This window comes from Pristis pectinata, chromosome 2 (assembly GCF_009764475.1).
Source record: "Pristis pectinata isolate sPriPec2 chromosome 2, sPriPec2.1.pri, whole genome shotgun sequence".
Lineage (NCBI taxonomy): Eukaryota > Metazoa > Chordata > Chondrichthyes > Rhinopristiformes > Pristidae > Pristis > Pristis pectinata.
In genome coordinates this window covers 86,504,977-86,524,802 of record NC_067406.1, presented here as the reverse complement: position 1 = coordinate 86,524,802, position 19,826 = coordinate 86,504,977, and the positions used below count along the sequence as shown (strand labels likewise).

General features: G+C 43.7%; 1 protein-coding gene across 2 annotated transcripts in view; it reads left to right on the top strand.

Moving 5' to 3' along the window:
* The window catches only part of arhgap24 (Rho GTPase activating protein 24), a 391,296-nt gene that overhangs the window by 327,438 nt on the left and 44,032 nt on the right, over window positions 1-19,826 (top strand). For both annotated transcript variants that reach the window (XM_052010255.1, XM_052010256.1), the window contains one exon: window positions 6,221-6,343. In XM_052010255.1, the coding sequence (XP_051866215.1) occupies window positions 6,221-6,343 (123 nt within the window). The remainder of the gene's footprint in view (window positions 1-6,220; window positions 6,344-19,826) is intronic.

The following is a 19,826-nucleotide window of genomic DNA, read 5'->3' as shown; positions in this document are numbered from 1 at the left end:
TGTTGAACAGAGAGACCTAGCGGCATTTGAGCCTCATTTTTTTCTACCTTTTTTTTCTCTCTCCTTACCTTTGACCCATCCCTTGGTGGATCTGCTCTCCCCTTCTTCCCTACACTTGCCTATCACTATCTCTTACCTGCATCTACCTATCACCACCTTGTGCCCACCCCGCCTCCCCTCTTTTGTCCATCTATCACTGCTCTGCTTTTCCCTCCTATATATTGGGCTTCCCCTTTTCCTATCTTCAGTCCTGAAGAAGGGTCCTGACCCAAAATGTTGACTGCCTGCTTTTCTCCACAGATGCTGCCTGGCCTGCTGGGTTCCTCCAGCATCATTGTGTTTTTCATCTAGATTCCAGCATCTGCAGTCCTTTGTTTCTCTTGGGGCATAAGTACATAGTTCCCCGAAAGTGGCAACACAGGCAGACAGAATGAAAAAGGCCTGTGCCATGTTTGTCTTCATTGGTCAAGACATTGAGTATAGAGGTTGAGACATCATGTTATAGTTATACAAAACATTGGTTAGCCAACACTAGTGTGTGCAGTTCTGCTCAAAATGCTACAGGAAAGATGCATTTAGGCTAGAGAGGGTGAGAAAAGATTCACAAGGACATTGCCTGGATTGGAGTGCCTGTGTTATCAAGAGAGATTGGATAGGATGAGTCTGTTCTCCCCGGAGCGAAGGAGGCTGAGTGGAGACAGGACAGAGGGATATAAAAATATGAGATACATAGACAGGGTAGATAGCCAGTGTCTGTTTCCCATTGGTAAGGGTGTCTAAAACTAGAGGGCATAGGTTTAAGGTGAGAGGGAGGACGTTTAAAGTGGATCTAGGGGTAAATTTTTCACAGAGAGTAGTTGGTATCTGGAATGAGCTGCCAGAGGAGATGGTGGAGGCAGGAACAGTAACAACACTTAAGGGGCATCTGGACAGGTACTTAAATGAACAAGGCATAGGGCGATTTGGAATTAAAGCAGGTAAGTGGGATTAGCATAGATAGGCATGATGGTCACTATAGGCAGGGTGAGCTGGAGGGCCTGCTTCTATACTGCACAACTCTATGACTCAGTTTTGCAGTCTGCGCCAGCATTTAATTGCCCATCCCTCACTGCCTTTGAAAAGGTGGTGATGAGCTGCCTTCTTGAACCACTGCAGTTGTTGACATGTGATATACCCACAATGCTGTTAGGGAGAGAGTTCCAGAAACTTGACCCAGTGATGGTGAAGGAACAGCGATATATTTCCAAATCAGGATGGTGTGCAGCTTGGAGTGCAACTTCCAGGTGTTGATGTTCCTGTGCTTTTAATGCCCTTGTCCTAACTGGTCGAAATCGTGGGTTTGGAAGGTGGTGTCTAAGGATCCTTAGTGAGTTGCTGCAGTGCATCCTGTAGATGGTACAAACTGCTGCTACTGTGCGTTTTTGGTGGAGCAAGTGAATGGTTGTGGACGGGGTGCCTATCAAGTGGGCTGCTGTGTCTTGTATGGCGTTGAGCTTCTTGAGTGTTGTTGAAGCTGTGTGCATCCAGCCAAATGGAGCGCATTCCATTAGACTCTTGACTTGAGCCTTGAAGGCGGTGGCAAACTTTGGGGAATTAGGAGGTCAGTTACTTGCCGCAGGATTTTCAGCTCCTAACCTGCTCTTGCAGCCACATTATGTGTATGGCTACTCCAGGTCAATTTCTGGTCAATGGTAGCCCCCAGGATATTGGTAGTTGGTGATTGAGTGATGGTAACGCCTTTGATTGTCAGAGGATGATAGCAGGATTTTTTCATGTTGGATATCATCACTGCCTGTCACGTGTTGCATGAATGTTACATATTTGAAAACTGGGAGTCATTCAGAAGTGAAACAATGAGATTTCAGGGCCAAGATTTTCCTATAAGGGTGAAGGGCAAGGACAACAAGTTCGAAGGACCCTGGATGTCAAGGGATATCGAGAGTTGGACAAAGAAAGAAAAGGAAGCAAAGTATAGATATTGTAGGGGTTTTCATCAATAATACTCGAGAATCATCCTCTACTTCCTGTTACGTGTATATTGGACCCAGATAATGCTGGCAGGAGGCCTGGTTGGTCTACTGAAGCTTATGATGAACATGCAATATGCATGCAAATTGAAGGTTCACTCAGAATGAGTAGAAGTCAAAAGGCAACAGAACATATGCTTTCTACCTGCATTTATCTGCAAGTCTGTATGAGGTAAAAATGTGAAATAAGATTAGATTATCAGGAAACAATTCACAAGGACAACACCACTGGTCTAGACATTGTTGTGAAGGCAGAGAAGATTATCAAAGATCAAGGCTCAGTTGACCAACAATTGGGGTTGTTTACCAATACCTGTGAATTTCCCAATCAAGAAGCATTTCTAAGTGCATGGAATATTAAGACATCACTCCAAGGTGTATTTTTTTAAGTTTCTGCACTGTCTGAGAAGAACCTGGTATAAACCAGACAGCTTTCGGCGCTGTCTGTGTTTCCCCCCTGTATGACTGCACGACCTGCATGCTACTTAACCAGAGACTCGGAATCCAGAGAAGCAATTACACTATATCGATTGTAGTGGCTGTTGTGACTGGGTTCATGCTGTTGAGGAACATACAAAATGCTCTGTATAATTATAGCTTCTGTAGTTATTAATAGGAATGGATAGCCTTTGTATTGTCTTATGTGGACTGTTTAGTGCATACACGTCATGCCAAGGAGATAGGCCGTGGGCCAAAGGGTATATTCATGTGCTGTACTGTTTGAAAGTGATCCAGTATTGTTTGAGGCCTACTAGGGGAAGTGATCCACTGGAATTAGTGGTGCTTCAAAGATGTCAAGTGCACTTTGCACTGAGGAGTTCAGTGAACGAGGAGACCAAGAGATTGAGTGAATTCATAATTTTACAATTAAAATAGATGATTAATTCGTACAATTTCACGTGTGTCAATAGTTTAGGTGATTGTATGGGTTGATTCCTTTTTTAAAGAGGAAGTAAGGTAGTGAGATACATTAGCAGTGCCTTGGAGGATAGACCAAAGCAAGAACAAATTTAACTGTGAAATATGTATTTTAGAATTGTGAAATTCTAACATTCAGCTATCTCTGAGGTGAGAGAGGTAAGACGTACAACTTCAAGTTTAGAACTGCTATCATGTTAAATCTGTGTTAGTGAATAAGTTTGAGGGTTCCTTGTAAGATTTGTAATTCATGGTATACCTCTAAATACATAATTGTACACAGACACTGCAATTTAACTGATAGCTACTGCTTTGAATAAAGCATGTTCAGTTATAGCTCTACCACTGTTCATTTGCAACAAGTAAAGCACCAACACCAGGGAACCTACAGACCCAACAGTAAACTTGCTATTTGTCACAGTAACTTGAACATGGAGACTTCAACTGACAGGACTTGATTTTAGACTCCAGCTCAAGGGTAAAAAGAGGCATAACATGCAGTTCCAGCAGCCTGGATTGATCCTTGTCTGTGAAATTTGCACATTTTCCCTTGGTTGCAGGGTTTCCTTCAGATGCTCTGGTTTCCTCCTACATCCCAAAATCATGCTGGTTAATTGGCTACTATAAATTGCCCCTTTCCAGATGAGTGGTAGGTGAATGGGGGTGCAGGGTAGTTGATGGGAATATGAGAGGGAAAATGGGTTTGTGTAGATGAATGCTTAATGGTTGATGAGGACACTGTGGGCTGAAGAGCCTGCTTCTGTGCTATGTGATTCTGTCCATGACTCTGTCTAAACTTTGTAATGATTAAAGAGGAAACGTTACAATCTGGCTATTTTGGAAACCTTAGGATTTATGATAAAGCAGGTGATCCCTTATGTAAAACAGATGGAGATGTTCTTCAGAACAAATAATAATATCAAAATTGAGACCCACGGTGGGAGTGTGCCTGCTCAAACCAAAGGCATATGAGAAGTTAAGTAACTGTATATTACTAAGAGATGTAGTCTCAGATATGTATACTGCCTTAGCAGATCTGGCACCACCCAAGACAAAAGATGCTTTGTTTGAAGAAATGGCAGAGATTGTAGAATCAATTTAATTCAGCATCTTCTCAGATCACTGAAAGTTACATATTCTGAACCAGAAGTATCTCTGGCCACAAGACCAGACAACAAAAGTAGGTAATATTATGATGGATATTCTTACCTGTGTCTCTGAATCATGCTATGGAGGAAAGAATTCTATTATTGTTGGCCAAATGATCCATTTTGCTTAAATGGAAGGATCTAATACCCCCTACTACCTTTCAATGGTTCTCTCAAACTATATCATGTTTAAACTTGGAAAAAATTGGGAGTGGTACTGTTGATCCTTCGCTTAAATTTGAAGATATTTGGAGTCCATTTATTCAATATTTTCACATGATATAGATCCCTCTTCAATAACTTTCCAAGTTAGAGGAACGGAGTTGACGACATAATATTGCTCTGTTTCTATTGAGAAATTTATTTTGTTTCAGTCTTTTTTTTCTTTTTTTTCTTTTTTTTCTTTTGAAATTTTTCTTTTTAGTTTGATTTGATATATTGTTTATAATTTTTCTTATTTATTTGGGGATTTTTTTTCTTTTCTTTTATATACACAATAAATCTTTTTCTTTCCTTTCTTTTATATTATATTCATTTACTAAGAGATCATGGGATCTACAGATTTTTTTTATATTTTATTATTCTTTATGATTATCTGTGCCATGATTATTCTCCTGATCTCTTTGTATTACATGTACAAACATCGATGTTATATATTAATCTGTATTAATTTGGAAACTAACAAAAAGATTGAAAAGAAGAAAATTCTATTATTGTTTTCAATATTAAATAGAAACTCGAAGTAAACTGTTTCCAAGAGCTCAGCAGAACAGCAAAATTCTTGAATATCAGTACAATCCCGGAATCACAGAAAAGGGCCCTTCAGCCCACCACATCCATGCTGACCTTTTTGCCCATCTATACTAATCCCATTTGCCTGTATTAGGTTTGAATCCTTCTATGCCTTGCCTGTTTAAGTACCAGTAAGATCAGGGCTATCATTCCCTGGTCAAAGTTTGAATGCAAGTAAAAGGTAGAAGGTCTTTGGTTTGCTTTCATCCAATTTGCATAAGTAAAAAAAAATCAAGAAGTTTTTCAAAGGGAGATATTGGACCGAATTTCTTTCATTTCTCAGGCATAAAAGAGGGTGAAAAAAAGAGCAATTTGGCAGAATGATGTCTCACATCCAAACATCACCTGAAATCCATAACTGTCATAGTTTGGGAAAGACTTCTTGAGGCTTTTAGTATCTGACTATTCCATGCCCAATGTAGGCACCAATTAATGTAGGCAAGAGTGGAGATAGGCAATGCTTCCCAACATCTTGGATCAATAATTTTCGGGCAAGCATGCAAACAATCACCCAAGCATAGCTGTACATTATTCATTTTCGTCAACTGGAACTTTAGTTGGGATCAATGCAAGTTCCTTTGCTCCTCCGTTATTTGAGAGAGGAGAGAACACCCACTGCCAAGGTTAAAATTCAGGACACCTGAGGTAACGCACCTGCGGTACAAGACAGTCCTTCAATAAGAGAAGGGAAAGAAGATTGTGGTCTCAATATATAATCCTGACTTTTGATCCAGACATGGAGATATTTAGTTCAGCACTGTCGACAGGTTGTTAAGTGGATGCAGTATGTCACTCATCCCAGTGGCAGAAGGACTTCTCTTCTCCATTGTAATTGCAATCAAATGAGTTGCATTGTCCTGATCTCCACAAAGTGTGCTTGATCTGTGCATTAACTAACAGTCTGTGTGCAGGTGGCAGGAGCCTTATAAAAGATTTACTCACCAGGCCAGTCAGGTACCAATATAAGGCAGAGAGAAATTCAAAAGCATAAGATAACAAAATAGGGTTGAGAAGACCATAAGATAGAGGAGCACAATTAGACCATTCAGCTCCACCATTCAATCATACCTGATTTTTAAAAATTCCATTCCCCCACCTTCTCCCCGTAACCCTTAACCCCCTTACCAATCAAGAACCTGCTAATCTCTGCCTTAAATACACCTAATGAATTCCACAGTTTCACCATCTTCAGGCTAAAGAAATGCTTCCTTGTCTCAGTCTTAAAAGGACATTGCTTTATTCTGAGGCTGTGCCCTCGGAGAACGGGCAAACAAATCGCACCAAGGATTTCCTTTGAAATGCCACTGACTGTATTGTGTCTTCCATGTCTTCCAGGTGGAGATCGCGATCGGATGACCACCAATCATGAAACTTACCTCCTCATGGCTAGTGCACAGAATGACATGGAAGACTGGGTGAAAACTATTCGCAGAGTGATCTGGGCACCTTTTGGTGGAGGTAAGCTGTAATATTGTGTCCATTTCTCTGCTGATAATTATTTTAGGCCAAAGTCTTTTTTAGCCTCATAATCCCAGTGTTACATGTGTATCATGCTAGACAAGAAGTGAATAGTTTAGTCTGGAGCCATGGGATCAAGAGGACTCAATCTGTGAAAACCTCACTGCACCTTACCCAACACCCTTCACTGGAGTCCATGTTGTGTTAACCCAAATCATTCTGAGATGTTGGTATCTAGTTAGAGTACCACTTGACACCATTCCACCTTGCTCCCACAATTGATTTCTCAGTGATATAAATCTATATGGTGCAAATTAGCTGTGTTTTTGCATCTGGTATCCTTTACAATGACAAGTGCCATTTTGTGTTTGAGGCTGGTGGGCTAAAAATTCTTTGGCAAAGTATATGTTTCTATTCTGTCGACACTTTGGGTCGAGGTCCTTCATCTGGATTCTCAACCTGAAATGTTGACTGTCCATTTCCTTCCACAGAAGCTGCCTGACCCATTGAGTTTCTCCAGCAGTTTGTTTTTTATGGTCCAGATTCCAGCATCTGCAGTCTTTTGCATCTCTACACGCGAGATATAAATATGGTCAGAAGGTGCAATGGCATCTTCTGACCACAGTAGCCACAGTGAGGAATTGTACCTCAGTCCACTGTGCATATAACAAGCCTTCAAGCAGAGGTTGCTAGCCAGGTAACATAGATGTCAGTCAGCAGTTTCATGTAAGTGCAGCAACACTGAGGGGTGCACACTGTCGTAGCCCTTACTACAAAGCAGAAACCCTGCCTGAGGGTAAAGTAAAGAGCCATCCCTTACCCGTGCTGCTGCTGGGGAGTCTGCTACAGAAGATAATTGTCGTCTGTGGTAGATCGGGTATCTTCAAAGCACAAGAGAGTGCACATGCTGTAATTTGGATCAAAAAAACAAACTGCTGGAGGAACTTGGTGGGCTGAGCAGTATTTGCAGGGGGAAAGGAACATCGACATTGTTGAGACCCTGCATCAGGACTGAGAGTGGAGAGGGAAGGGACCCTGTGTGGAGGACAGGGGGAGGGGCGAGACCGGGGCCAGCAGGTGATAGGTCGACTGAGGAGGGGCGAGGTTTCATGAACAGATGGAGCCAGGTGGGGGAGGGGAGGAGAGGGGAGGGGTGAGGTTGGGAGGCAGAAGCAGGAGGGTAATAGTCGGAAGGGGACAAAGGGGAAAAAAGATGGGGACGAGATGGATCCAGGTGGGGGGAGGTGAGGGTGAAGGTGGAGACAGAGGCTGGAGAGTGATAAGTGGGGGCACAGAGACTACAAGTGCTGGAATCTGATAAGAAAGAAAGGCGATAATGGGCACCATTGAAAGGAGAGATGGGCAGATGGAGTCAGATGGGGGAGGGGTTCCAGTGGGTGTTGTATGTGGGAGGTAGGTGGATGAAACCAGGTGGGGGGCAAAGATGGGAGATGGGAGCTGGAGGAGGGTGGTACAGAAAAGGCTACAAAAATGTGAGGACCAGGGGTGGATTGGAAGGAGAGAGAGAGGGGAACACAGCAGGTAAGGGCAACCTGAAACTGGAGAATTCAGAGTTTGCACTATTGAGTTGTGGACTATCCCAGCATAATATGAGGCGTTGTTCTTCTAGTTTGTGTTTGGCCTCACCCTGGCAGTGGAGCAGGCCAAGCACTTAAACAAGGTGAGGCAAGGATTCATGTGCATCTCCTTCAACATCGCCTACTGCACTCAGTGCTCCTGATGTGGCCTCCTCTACGTCGATGAGACCAAACTCAGACTAGGCGACCGGTTTGCAGAGCACCTGCGCTCTGTCCGCAATGGACATCTTGAGCTCCCAGTTGCATGCCATGTCAACTCCTCTGCCCATTCTCACATCGACCTGTCTGTCCTCGGCCTGTTACTACTGTGGCAGCCCCCCCCCTCCCCCGGTTCCATCCACCTACTACCCATATACTTCACCCACCAAAACCCCTCCCCCATCTGGTTTCATCAGCCTTTCTTCTCTCCCTTAAGTGTTTACTTATCAGATTCCAACACTTGCAGCCTTTGTGTCCCTGGTCATCACCCTCTGTTGCCACTTTCACCCTCCCCTCCCTGCACCTGACTCCATCTGCCCCTCCTTTTTTACCTTTTTTCCTGCTATCCTCTTCCACCTATCACCCACTGCTTTCCCCCTCCCCCACCCACCCCATCATCCTTCACCCCTCCTCAGTCTGTCTATCATTACTGCTCTCTGTCTCATCCCTCCGCTTTCCACTCTCTGTCCTGATACAGGTATCATAAAAACACATTTTTATGTCATCAGGTCCGCTCCTCTATATTCAAAGGTTATTGAAGGGGATTATATCGTAGGGAAATATTGAATAAATGGATTCCAAACTTCCTGAAATTTAAGCGAAGGATCAACAGTTCCACTCCTAATTTTTTCTAAGTTCAAACATGTTATAGTTTGAGAAAACCATTGAAGTGTGGTAGGAGGTATAGGACCCTTCCATTTAAATAGAATGGATCTCTTGGCCATTAACGTAACAAAAACAATCATACGACAAGCTGAAGCAGATAAGTGGCCAGAATCCATCATTGGTAACCCAAAAATTGCAGTAATAGGGATCATTCTGATGTTACCCAGATTCCCACCTCCTACGTCATGGTCACCCATCTCCAACCCAGTTCCCTGAGGAAATGTTACAATTACCAAATGGCTTCAGTGCTTGAAGCAACATTCCCAATGAGAACCACCACTAGTAGAGCACCTGTCATTGGCAGTCCTAAATTCCTAATTCTCACACACTTTTGAACTAGCACATGGTTATTGCACTGAAGGTCTGGAGTTCATAATGGTTGTGATGCCTTGCGCTCTGTAGGCAGAAGGAAATTATTCTCCCATGGCCCTGCTAAAAACTGGCCCAAGTCCCCTGCACAATCGCTCTACAGCGCACATTCCCATACACTGACGATTTCCTGGCTGATTTTCTGGGTTTTTTTACAGCAGTAGGCAAAGTGGTGTGAATAAAACTGCCTCAGTTTTTTTCTACATCTACGCAAAGGTTTCTACTGTCCATCTGATGCAGCGACTCAACCTGAAATGTTGACCATCTCTCTGCCTCCACAGCTGCTGCGTGACCTGTTGAGTTCCTCCAGCAGTTTGTATTTTGTTCAATGTAATTTTAAATTTCTTTCCACATAATCGCACCCAGCTGGGTTTCTGTCCCATTTTTGCTTGAGCTTTCACACCACTGACTAGTCACTGATCAGTGCATTGCACAGACAAATAGGACTTGCCACTTGTCCACATGTGTGTTTTGAAAAATGTGTGTAACATTCTGAAAGAAGAATGTACGTTCTGTACGGTTATCATTTATTGTTGGCACAAAATTTAAAGTTGGAATAAATCAAAACCAGCCTTTTCAAATTGGCTTTATTTTTTTCTGTTTTTTATTGGTTTAAATGGAAAAATTGAAGCCCCCTAGATAAGCAAGATGGTGGTACTTCAAGCATCCCATTTATAAAATTGAAGAGTAAATGTCCTTCTATTGTGAGCTAAATTGGCCAATGGTTTCTTTTGTTGGTCACTTAGATTGAAAGGGGTTTAGTAAATTGAGCATTGAATCAGAGCTGCCACTCCAATCCAACACTGAGGGAGTGCAGCCTTGTGTGAGAACTGTCTTCAGATCAGGCACTTAACCAAAGACCATTCTGCCTTTTCAAGTCGGCAATTGAAATCCCAGGTTCCTAATCGTGAACAGCCAGGACAATGGAACCAACATAAAATTAAAACTTGACATAACGACAGCCAGTTCAAACCCAGCCCGACCCTGTAGACATCATTTTCATCACCAATCCCACCCAAAGTAACCATGCACCCATTCCACCCGACACTGCAGGCTGGGGAAAAACACTTGGTAAAATGTGTTTGATGTATTTCAGAGCATTGAAGTACTGACCTGGTCTGAGCCAATGCAAGCCAACCAGAGCCCAAGGACTTGTAATTCTTTTCATGCCCAGCCTGAACTGAAGGCAATGCATATGGTTGGGTCCAGTCGGGCTCGAGTCAGGTAGCTAGGCTACAGCTTCAGCATTATTAGAAACACAATCATGCATGAAAACATTCACCTAATGTTCAGACTATTTCTATAAACCAATCCACTGATTTTTTTGTGTGGTTTATGAGGGAGTGTAACTCATCTTAGGATTTTGTAACTTCTGTCAACCAGCCAGTCTCTTCTGACAATCCTCTGCTGATTGAATAGTGCTCCTATTACAACTCTTGAAGTAAAATGAAACAATAATATGAGTGTGGAGTGTAGATAGTGTGTTAAACTAGGGCATATCTGCAACCTTAAAGTATCATGTATCCCTCCCCATATTATTTGGGTTGCGGTATTCAATCAATAGTCAGGAATAATGACCAAGATGTAATCTAGGTGGAAAATGCATTTTGGGTGTTTCTCTCACTTACCCCATTTTCACCCACAACTTAAGTATATAAGTGGCATTCACTCGTTTTTTACAGAGACCATAATGCCCACCATCTCCAGCTGTCCTTCAAAGGTTTTGAATTGGGAGCTCTAAGGCTGTTACAGAGCAAATCATTTGTGAAAAGTAACTTGAGAGATGAGAAAAATTAATAAAACAGTCAGAGAGAGACTTATGTGTTCTTATCACCTTTACTGGTCGTACCATCACACGAAAAGAAACGAGGTGGTGTTAATATTGTTCACTCCTTCAGGCTTTTTCACCCTTCTCAACATGTTCCTTGTAACAGCTCATTACCACTGGAGAGGGGTCAAGGAAGAAATTGAAATCTGCAATGCTGTCCTGTCACAGTAGCATTACTGATGTAAATCACACATTTTAATAAAGGTAAAGCCTGCATTGAGACCATGGGTAAATGTGATGGTGTAACCTCAACAAACTGGGGATGCCAATTAGCACATTGCTGCTGGAGGTTTTATGGTAATTTGAAACATGGGCTGCAGAAATGGCGCAAATGTGAAAGTAAAATGAAATATGTTTTCAATTTACTTGAGTTGGTGCAAGGAACTCTTAAAAATCACATTGTCATTATTCACTTAAAACAAGGGTCAATGTACAGGGGTCATTCAAAAGTGAATAAAGATCTGATGAAGATCATGGAGTATTTTTTGACTTAGAAAGTGAATGATAAAGTCTCCAAGGAAGAGATTTTGAAAGGTTGTTGGTCTGATTATGATGGTACAAGCAAGATATCATTCAAAACGATAAAAAGCATTGCTAATGAACGAATTGAAAATCTAACTGTTGAAAAATTGCAGTGTTTCTTTTTCCCATTTTTAGAAAAGTTGTATCTTTGCCTCTTCCTCATTCTATCTGCATGCCGCCCCTCATCAAGTTCATCCAGAAACAGTGTCAGTTTCCACTGTCACTGCTAGCTCTCTCTCAACCCCACCACTGCTTCTAAATTGTCAGACTGCTTGTCCAGCTAAATACTGGGAGGACTGAAGCCACTGTCTTCAGTTCCTATCACACACTCTGTTTGCCAGCCAACAACGCAGTGAGGCAGCACAGTGGCACAGCTAGAAGAGCTGCTGCCTTACAGCTTCAGTGTCCTGAGTTCGATCCAGATCTCCAGTGCTGTCTGTGTGGAGTTTGCACGCCCTCCCTGTAAGTGGGTGGGTTTCTCTGAGAGCTCTAATTCCCTCCCACATCCCAGAAACATGTGGGGTCAGTAGGTTAATTGACCCTCATGTGTATGGGTCAGAGGTAGAACCTGAGGGCAGCTGGCAAGTATAAAATGGGATTAGCAGTTGGTGCTTGATGGTTGGTGCGGATTCAGTGGGCTGAAAGCCCTGCTTCCATTACATTTTGAGTCATTCCATCAGCATTGCTGTTATCACACTGCAGCATGCTGTGTTATAATACAGGGTCATTGTCTAAATAATTCAGAGTATTTATTTCTAGTGGTGTTTAGGCACGGTCTTTGCAGATTGTCTGCTTTCTGGTTTCAGCATGCTTTATTAGCTTCTAATGTGTACTGTTTGAATCCCTTTTGGGTAGCTCTGTCACTGGTCACTGAATATTATTTTCCAATGAACGTTATGCTCATTGTGCTGTTGTGGCCTGTAAATGAATGGTAATAGAATGAAATTGCCAACAGACCGTAAGGCATCAGGCATTTGATAGCTCAGTCTGCATTTTTCATATGAAGCATGTTTTCATTTTTTTTGGCAGTTTTCCCAAGCTAAGTCAATTTATACAGGCCAATTTCCCAGGACTGAATATCCATTAAAGGAATATTATTCTTGTGAAAAGATGTGCCTCTGCCCCTTTCAAGCATCTAGGAGTCAAGGTTGTTGTCCCTGGTGTAAATCCTGGTACTTCCACTCTGGTGACTTTTGGCACCAGCTCTACCAGTGAGGTCAATTCCACTGTAATACTAATGACAGGCACACTCACATGTTTGCTGTGATAGAGAGGCCAGCCAGGAGTCCTGGCAAAGAATCATATCCTCTGCCCTCCTGTCCTAACCTACCAAGAGGAAAGCACACAGAATTCCTCAGCTGCCCTTATAAGGGAGCCAACATTCCCTTTAAGCAATTTCAGGAGCTTGGACTGTGATCCAAGCCTCTGGCTCCAGTGCCTCATTTACTCTCTTACAATTCCTTCTGCTCAGGTGTACTGATCGCCCTTGTAAAGCAACCAAGCGAGGTTATATGGCAATCAGAATAAAACTATAGATGCTGGCAATCTGAAACGAAATCAGGAAATAATGGAAACACTCAGCAGGTCAGGCAGCGTCAGTGGAAATAAAAAGTTAACCCTTCAGGTTGACCTGAAACGTTAAACACTGAATCTCTTTCCACAGATGCCACCTGACCTGTTGACTGTTTCCAACATTTTCTGTTTGTGAACCGTTTTTTAAGTCTGGTAAGAATTTGCCCTATGCTGACAGCTACAATTGTCTGCTCTGCCTTGGATATTTTCTTAAATTCAGGATTGTGGGTCACTCCCATAAGCATTGCTACATCCTAAGTTCAGGAGGACACTTGAACTGTCCCAAGGAGCATCTCCTTGAGGTGTTGATTGCCATGTGATCTGAGCCGGATATCCTGGATATGATTTCGACTTGGGCAGAAGTGGAGAATGGGTAGTTTCATGCCAGCCAGCCATTATACTACCTCCACCCTATCTGCTCCTCATCCCTCAACCCTTTGTGTGATTTTCAGTTTGACTGACTTCCCCAGAACTGAATATTAATTGGCATACATAATGGGCAACTGGTGCAATGAAACCAGCTCAGGGCTATCATCCCGAATAAGCTTCCCTCCTTTCTCTTTATCATGGGTCTTTATATTCCTCTCTGACCCTTCAATGTCCAGACTGGAACACTTTTAAGGAAGGCGGCCAGATAAAAATCCTTATGCTGCTTTATTTGACAAATTGTAAGAGTGTATGGAGTAACAGCTACAATCACTTCACTTCAAAACTTTCCTCATGAATAAAAATAATAATATATCAGACTAAAGGGATTGATTTATACCTGCTTTGATCCATCTCCTAGTGAATACATGGGTCTGGCTGGCACTGGATTCAGCTTTTTTCTCTATAGACTGCCCGAATGATTGATCTTAAATAAAGGCTTCTCTTTGGTACCTTTGTATTCAGGAACTGGGGAGAACTTCCTTTCCATTCAGTGATTTGCCAGCAAGTTTGGCAAAGAAACAACTGTCATCTTCTCATAAGAATTAATTCTCAGAAGTTACGCAGTGCTGATTCAAATAAAAACCATTCAATGGTGCTGTGTCTGGATGTTCAGAGAGTACTTGGTCTAGGATGTTTTCCAGACCCATCTCCCCCGCCAGTCTTTCCAGTGCCCACCTAACACATTCCCTACTCTTGCGAGGGCTGAGACTCACAGAATCAGAGTGCAGAAGGAGAAAATTCTCGTCAGTCTTCCTGAACTCTGATGCTCAGAATTGTGCAATACTATAACTGAGGTCTAACCAAAGACTTAGAGATTTAGCACACTATTTTTATTTTATTATGCAATGCAAAACCATTGAATACTAAAATAAGGATGGGATGCTAAATCTCTGCATGCATTATTTTCTGCCTGAATTTGTGACTATGTCCCCCCTTTCCATCCATTGCTCCGACCTCTGCTCTTGCAGCTCTCTCAAAATAGTGCCAGTTAGATTTTACTGTTCCTCCATGTGTCACAGAATCCATACGGGATAGAAACTGGCCCTTCAGCCCACTGAATCCATGCCATCAAACATCATTTTCCACTCATTCTACATTGATCCCATTTTTATTCTCCCCTTGTTCCCATCAACTGCCCCCCTGATTCTACCTCTCAGCAACACACTAGGCGCAAGTTGCAAAAGTCAATCAACTGACCAATACGCACGTCCTTGAGATACAGGAGGAAACCAGAGGAAACCCACAGGGGTCACAGTGGGTATGTGTGGACTCCACACAGACAACATCCGAGGTCAGGACTGAACATGAGTCACTGGAGCTGTGAGATACTGTGCCGCAGGTGGTCTTTCTCAAATGGTCTTTCACACTTCTCCATGCTCCATGTCTGTCCACTTCATCAATCTGCATGTGTCCTCCTGAAGCCTGCAACTATCCCACTTGCTGTTTCCCATGGTGCCAAGTTTAGTATCATTTGTTAACTTCAAGGTGGTGCTCCCTATACTTCACTGTCATTTATAGAAAGAAAAGCCATGATCTAAACTGCTCCCTAGGGAAACCCACAGCATAGTCTTTCAATTCAGAAGAACATATGTTTTACAGTACTCTTTGCCTCTTATTCACACTCATTATCAATGTCCCTTTAATGCCCAGTGTTTCTATCTTCCAATTGTCTGTTGTGTGATATTTTGCCAAACGGCTTTTGAAAGTCTATGTACACAATAATTGCTGCAACACCTTCACCAATTCACTAAGGAGTAGGCAGCATGGAATTATTATTAACCAATACCTCCAAGTTGTCAGGTTTATCCCTTGCAAGGGCATAATGTTTGGGATACAATCCTGTGACAACACTCCACTTGTCATACTTTATTTCCCAGAGAGAGATCCAGTGCTGCTTCCTCCGGATCAGCATAAGGAAGAAAAATGAAGTTCTTCAGCTTTTTGCCCTTTACTGTGCTTCACCAAACCCCTCTCCCCATTATGTCTGTTCTTTACCATTACTGACCTATTATTTTTACTTTTTCTCTGAAGTTTCCCTGCAGACTTGTTCCGCGAGCTTCTTCCCATTATTTGGGGATTTACTATATCGCTTCTTTTCCATTCTGTAATTTTAATCTAATAGGTCCATTGTTTGAATCCCTGAGAATATTATCCCTTCAGATAACTTGATAGGTAATGCCATGTACAGCTGTGCAGATCCCATCCCTACTCAAAATTATCCACTGCGCTAGTCTCCCAGGTGGCTATGAGTGATGGTGTGTCCTCCACATCGATGCGTTCTTCCTGCATAGCCTGGCCGGGTTGCAGATCACGAGTACCTGAAAGGAAATCAGAATCTGACCTGGAGTAGCCGTACACACAATGTGGCTACACGAGCAGGTCAGAGGCTAGGAATCTTGCGGCAAGTAACTCACCTCCTAAGCCTGTCCACCAATAAGGCTCAAGTCAAGAGTGTGATGGAATACTCTCCACTTACCTGGATGAGTGCAGCTTCAACAACACTCAAGAAACTCCACACCATACAGAGCATAGCAGCCCACTTGACTGGCACCCCATCCACAACCATTCACTCACTCCACCACTGATGCACAGTGGCAGCAGTTTGTACCATCTACAGGATGCACTGCAGCAACTCACCATGATTCCTTAGACAGCAGCTTCCAAACCCACGACAGCAAAAGCACGGGAACACCAGCATCTGGAAGTTGCCCTCCAAGTCACACACTATCTTAACTTGGAAACATATCGCCGTTCCTTTACCGTCACTGGGTCAAGATTCTGAAACTCTCTCCCTAGCAGCATTGTGGGTAAACCCACACTTCACAGACTGCAGCAATTCAAGAAGGCAGCTCAACACCATCTTCTCAAGGGCAACCAGGGACGGGCGATTAAATGCTGGCTCAGCCTGTGCAGCCCACATTCCTTTAATTGACACAAGGGTCAGGTCGGGTCACATTAAAAGTGCAGGAGAGAGGGCAAGTGAAAGGTACATGCTGATATCATGTTCAGTTTGCAGATTGGAGGAGTGTGGGTCGAGGGTCAGGTGGGATGTGAGAGGGGCATTATATAAGTATACCATTGCGTTGGAAATTTTCACCCCTACTGCTATACATGGCCTGAGGAAGGGCCTCCCCAATAATTCGAACCTCTCTGAACATGAAGAGATGCAGGCATGCCTGGTACTCTGCTGTTGTCTACTGCTGCATTGCCAGTAAGGTGTTTGGGTCATGTGCTGTCATGCCTGTATAGTCCACAGTATGAGCAAGCTGGGAGTGTGCGATGATGCGGTGGAGCAAATAAATATTAAGTGTGTGTCCTGACTGATAGAGATTGTTGGCAGGTGAGTGGTAGGGGTGTGGCAGATTCAGCTGTGGATATGACTAGCGGGATGTGACACTGAAGGTGCTTTCACTGACCCTGACTACTTGCAAGACGTGGCTGAGTTTCTTGCCACGACTTTGCTACTTTCCACCAGGACCTTCAATCCAGAGTCCTAAAACCTTGGGGTCCATTCTTCACTGCTTTCCAGCTACGCTCCACTTGGAGAACACCTGCCTACTCCTGGTCGAGCTGCAATGCACCTCCCCTAGCTTTAAGGACTTAGTTTAAGTGCTTTTACTCACTCCGGTCTCCTGAACATCCAGCCAAAGAAGAGTGTGGAGAGCCAGGATAACCCACGCAATCACAGGAAGAATGTGCAAATTCCACACAGAAAGCACCAGAGGTCAGGACTGAACCCAGGTCTCTGGTGCTATGAGGCAGCAGCTCTATTGGGTGTGCCACAGTGTGGGCCTTTTGGCTTGCAGTGTAATCTCTAGTGTAATTTAACCAAGTTCAAAGCCCAAAGGCAGAGGTTGGGATTGAATTTGAGTCGCTGGGGCTGTGAGAAATCGTCACCATCTCCTGTCCCACTCTGCCACAAGCACAATCATCCCCACAATTGTTTAATTCACCTGAAGAACTCAGACAAGAACTTTCTAGAATTCTTTTCAATACCTTGGCAGGTGTTTTTCATTTTGCCTCTTCCATGGGATTACATGAGTTGCTGGGGAGTTTGTGTACTGTCATGAAGAAGGCATCGTAGGTTTGTGAAATAGGCTGAATAGATCAGTACTTAAATGGATCATTTCCCGTCCATGACTCCTTGCCTGCTTGGTGTCACTGAATTGGAAGCTTATGAGTTTGAGTCCCAATCCAGAGACTTGAGTACAAAAATCTAGGCTTGCAGGTCTGTGCAGCAATTAATAAGCCGCGGAAGAACTCAGCAGGCCAAGCAGTATCTCTGGAGGCAAGGGGATGGCTAATGTTTTGGGTCAAGACCCTGCATCAGGACTGAGAGGGAAGATAGCCAGTATATAGAAGTGAAAAGGAGGAGTGAGAAAGAGGCCGGTGGGTGATAGGTGGAAAAAGGTGAGGTGGGGATGATGGGCAGATTGTTACAAGTGGGGTAGAGGGAGTGTGGGGACAGAGGCTGGAGGGTGATAGGTGGAAAGAGAAGAAAAGAGAGAGAAAAAAGAGGAAGATGGAGCCAAATGGGGGAGGGAAGGGAGATGGGTAGAGACAGGTTGGTAGGAGATAGGTGGAATCCGATAAGGGAGAGATGATGGGCAGGTGGGGAAGGAGAATAGGAAAGATGAACTAAGGGACCAGAAACCAAGGTGGATAGGTATATGGGTGATTGACAGATGGAACCAGGTTGAGTGAGGGGGGTGGGTGGGAGTGATGTTGCTGTGGTAACGGGGAGGGGGGTGGGGAGGCGGAATGGAAAAAGTGAACAAAGGGAGGGAAGCCCTGCGTGGACCTGGTGGGAGTGGGATAACACATGGGAATTGGGTTACCTGAAATTGGAAAATTCAATGTTCTATCATTGGGTTGTAGACTACCCAGGGGAATGTGAGTTGCTCTTCTTCCAGTTTGCATTTGGCCTCACCTTCAGTGGAGAAATTCAAGGATATACAGGTTGGCGTGGGAGAGGGAAAGGTGAGTTATAATGACATACAACTCGAAGCTTGAGATGGCCGCTGTAGAGTGCAGGTCGTCTGCAGAACGGTCGCCTAGTCTATGCTTCATCTCGCTAATGAAGGGGAAGCTGCATTGCGAGTACCGAATGCAGTAAAGCAGGTTGGAGGAGGTGCACGAGAATCTCTGCCTCGCCTGGAAGGACTGTTTAGGTCCCTGAATGGTGGTGAGAGAGGAGGTGTAAGGATAAGTGTTGCACCTCCTAAAGTTGCAGGGGAAAGTGACAGGATGGGGAGGTTTGGATGGAAAGGATGAGCGAACCAGGGAGTCACGGGGTAAGCAGAAAGGAGGGGAGAGGGGAAGGTGTGCTTTGTGGTGGGATCCCACTGGAGCTGGCGGAGATGGCAAAGGATGTGGATGCTGGTGGGGTGAAAGGTGAGGACCAGGAGAACTCTATCTCTGTTTTGTCTGGAGGGGGGTGTGGGTGCGGGGGGAAGTGGAGGAAATGAGAGCAGACATGCGGGAAATGGAGGAAATGTATGTAATGGCTCTATCCACCATGGCAGAGGGGAAGCCACATCTCCCGAAGATGGAAGACATTTCAGAAGTCCAGGGCAGTAATGTGGGAGTGTGCACTATTGTAAATAATGTCTTTTGCATGAGATTTTATACTATGTCTGCTATCCCACCCGAAGGTAAAAAAAAAAATCACATGGCACTATTTTGAAAGGGGAGTTATCCTGGACAACGGCTACCTCACAATCAGTAGAAACTAATCCGACATCCAGTCATTACCAATGTTGCTGCTTGCACACATAAAGTTCCTGCTGTCTTTCCTGCATTACAACAGTGAAAGGACAATAAGTATTGCGATGAGTGTAAAGTGCCTTGCAAAGTCCTGGGGTTGTGAAAGTCTCTTTACTTTCCAATGAGAGGACCGAACTGCTGACAAAGTGTTTGATGAAGGATCACAGACCTGAAACATTGATTCTACTTCCACACATTCTGCCTGACCTGCTGAGTGTTTCCAGCACTTTTCTGTTTGTGTTTCAGATTTCTAGCATTTGCAGTTTTTTTTACTTTTGTTAGTTAGATTGTGTTAAGATCTGCAATGTTTATGTGGTACATCCAGGTCTGAAGCCAAGTTATGGCTTCAAGTGCTGCTTGATAAATATTGCTGGTAAACTTCTGCTGGGGCAGTGGCCTACAATGGGTTTCGCTATCTGCTTTTTATGTTGCATTGAGGGTTGACTTGACATCATATTATTGTGAATGTGGATTGATTGTATGTTCTGGGCTCAAAATAAGGCTGACAAACCAAGTTTAGAATAGACCGCCTAGG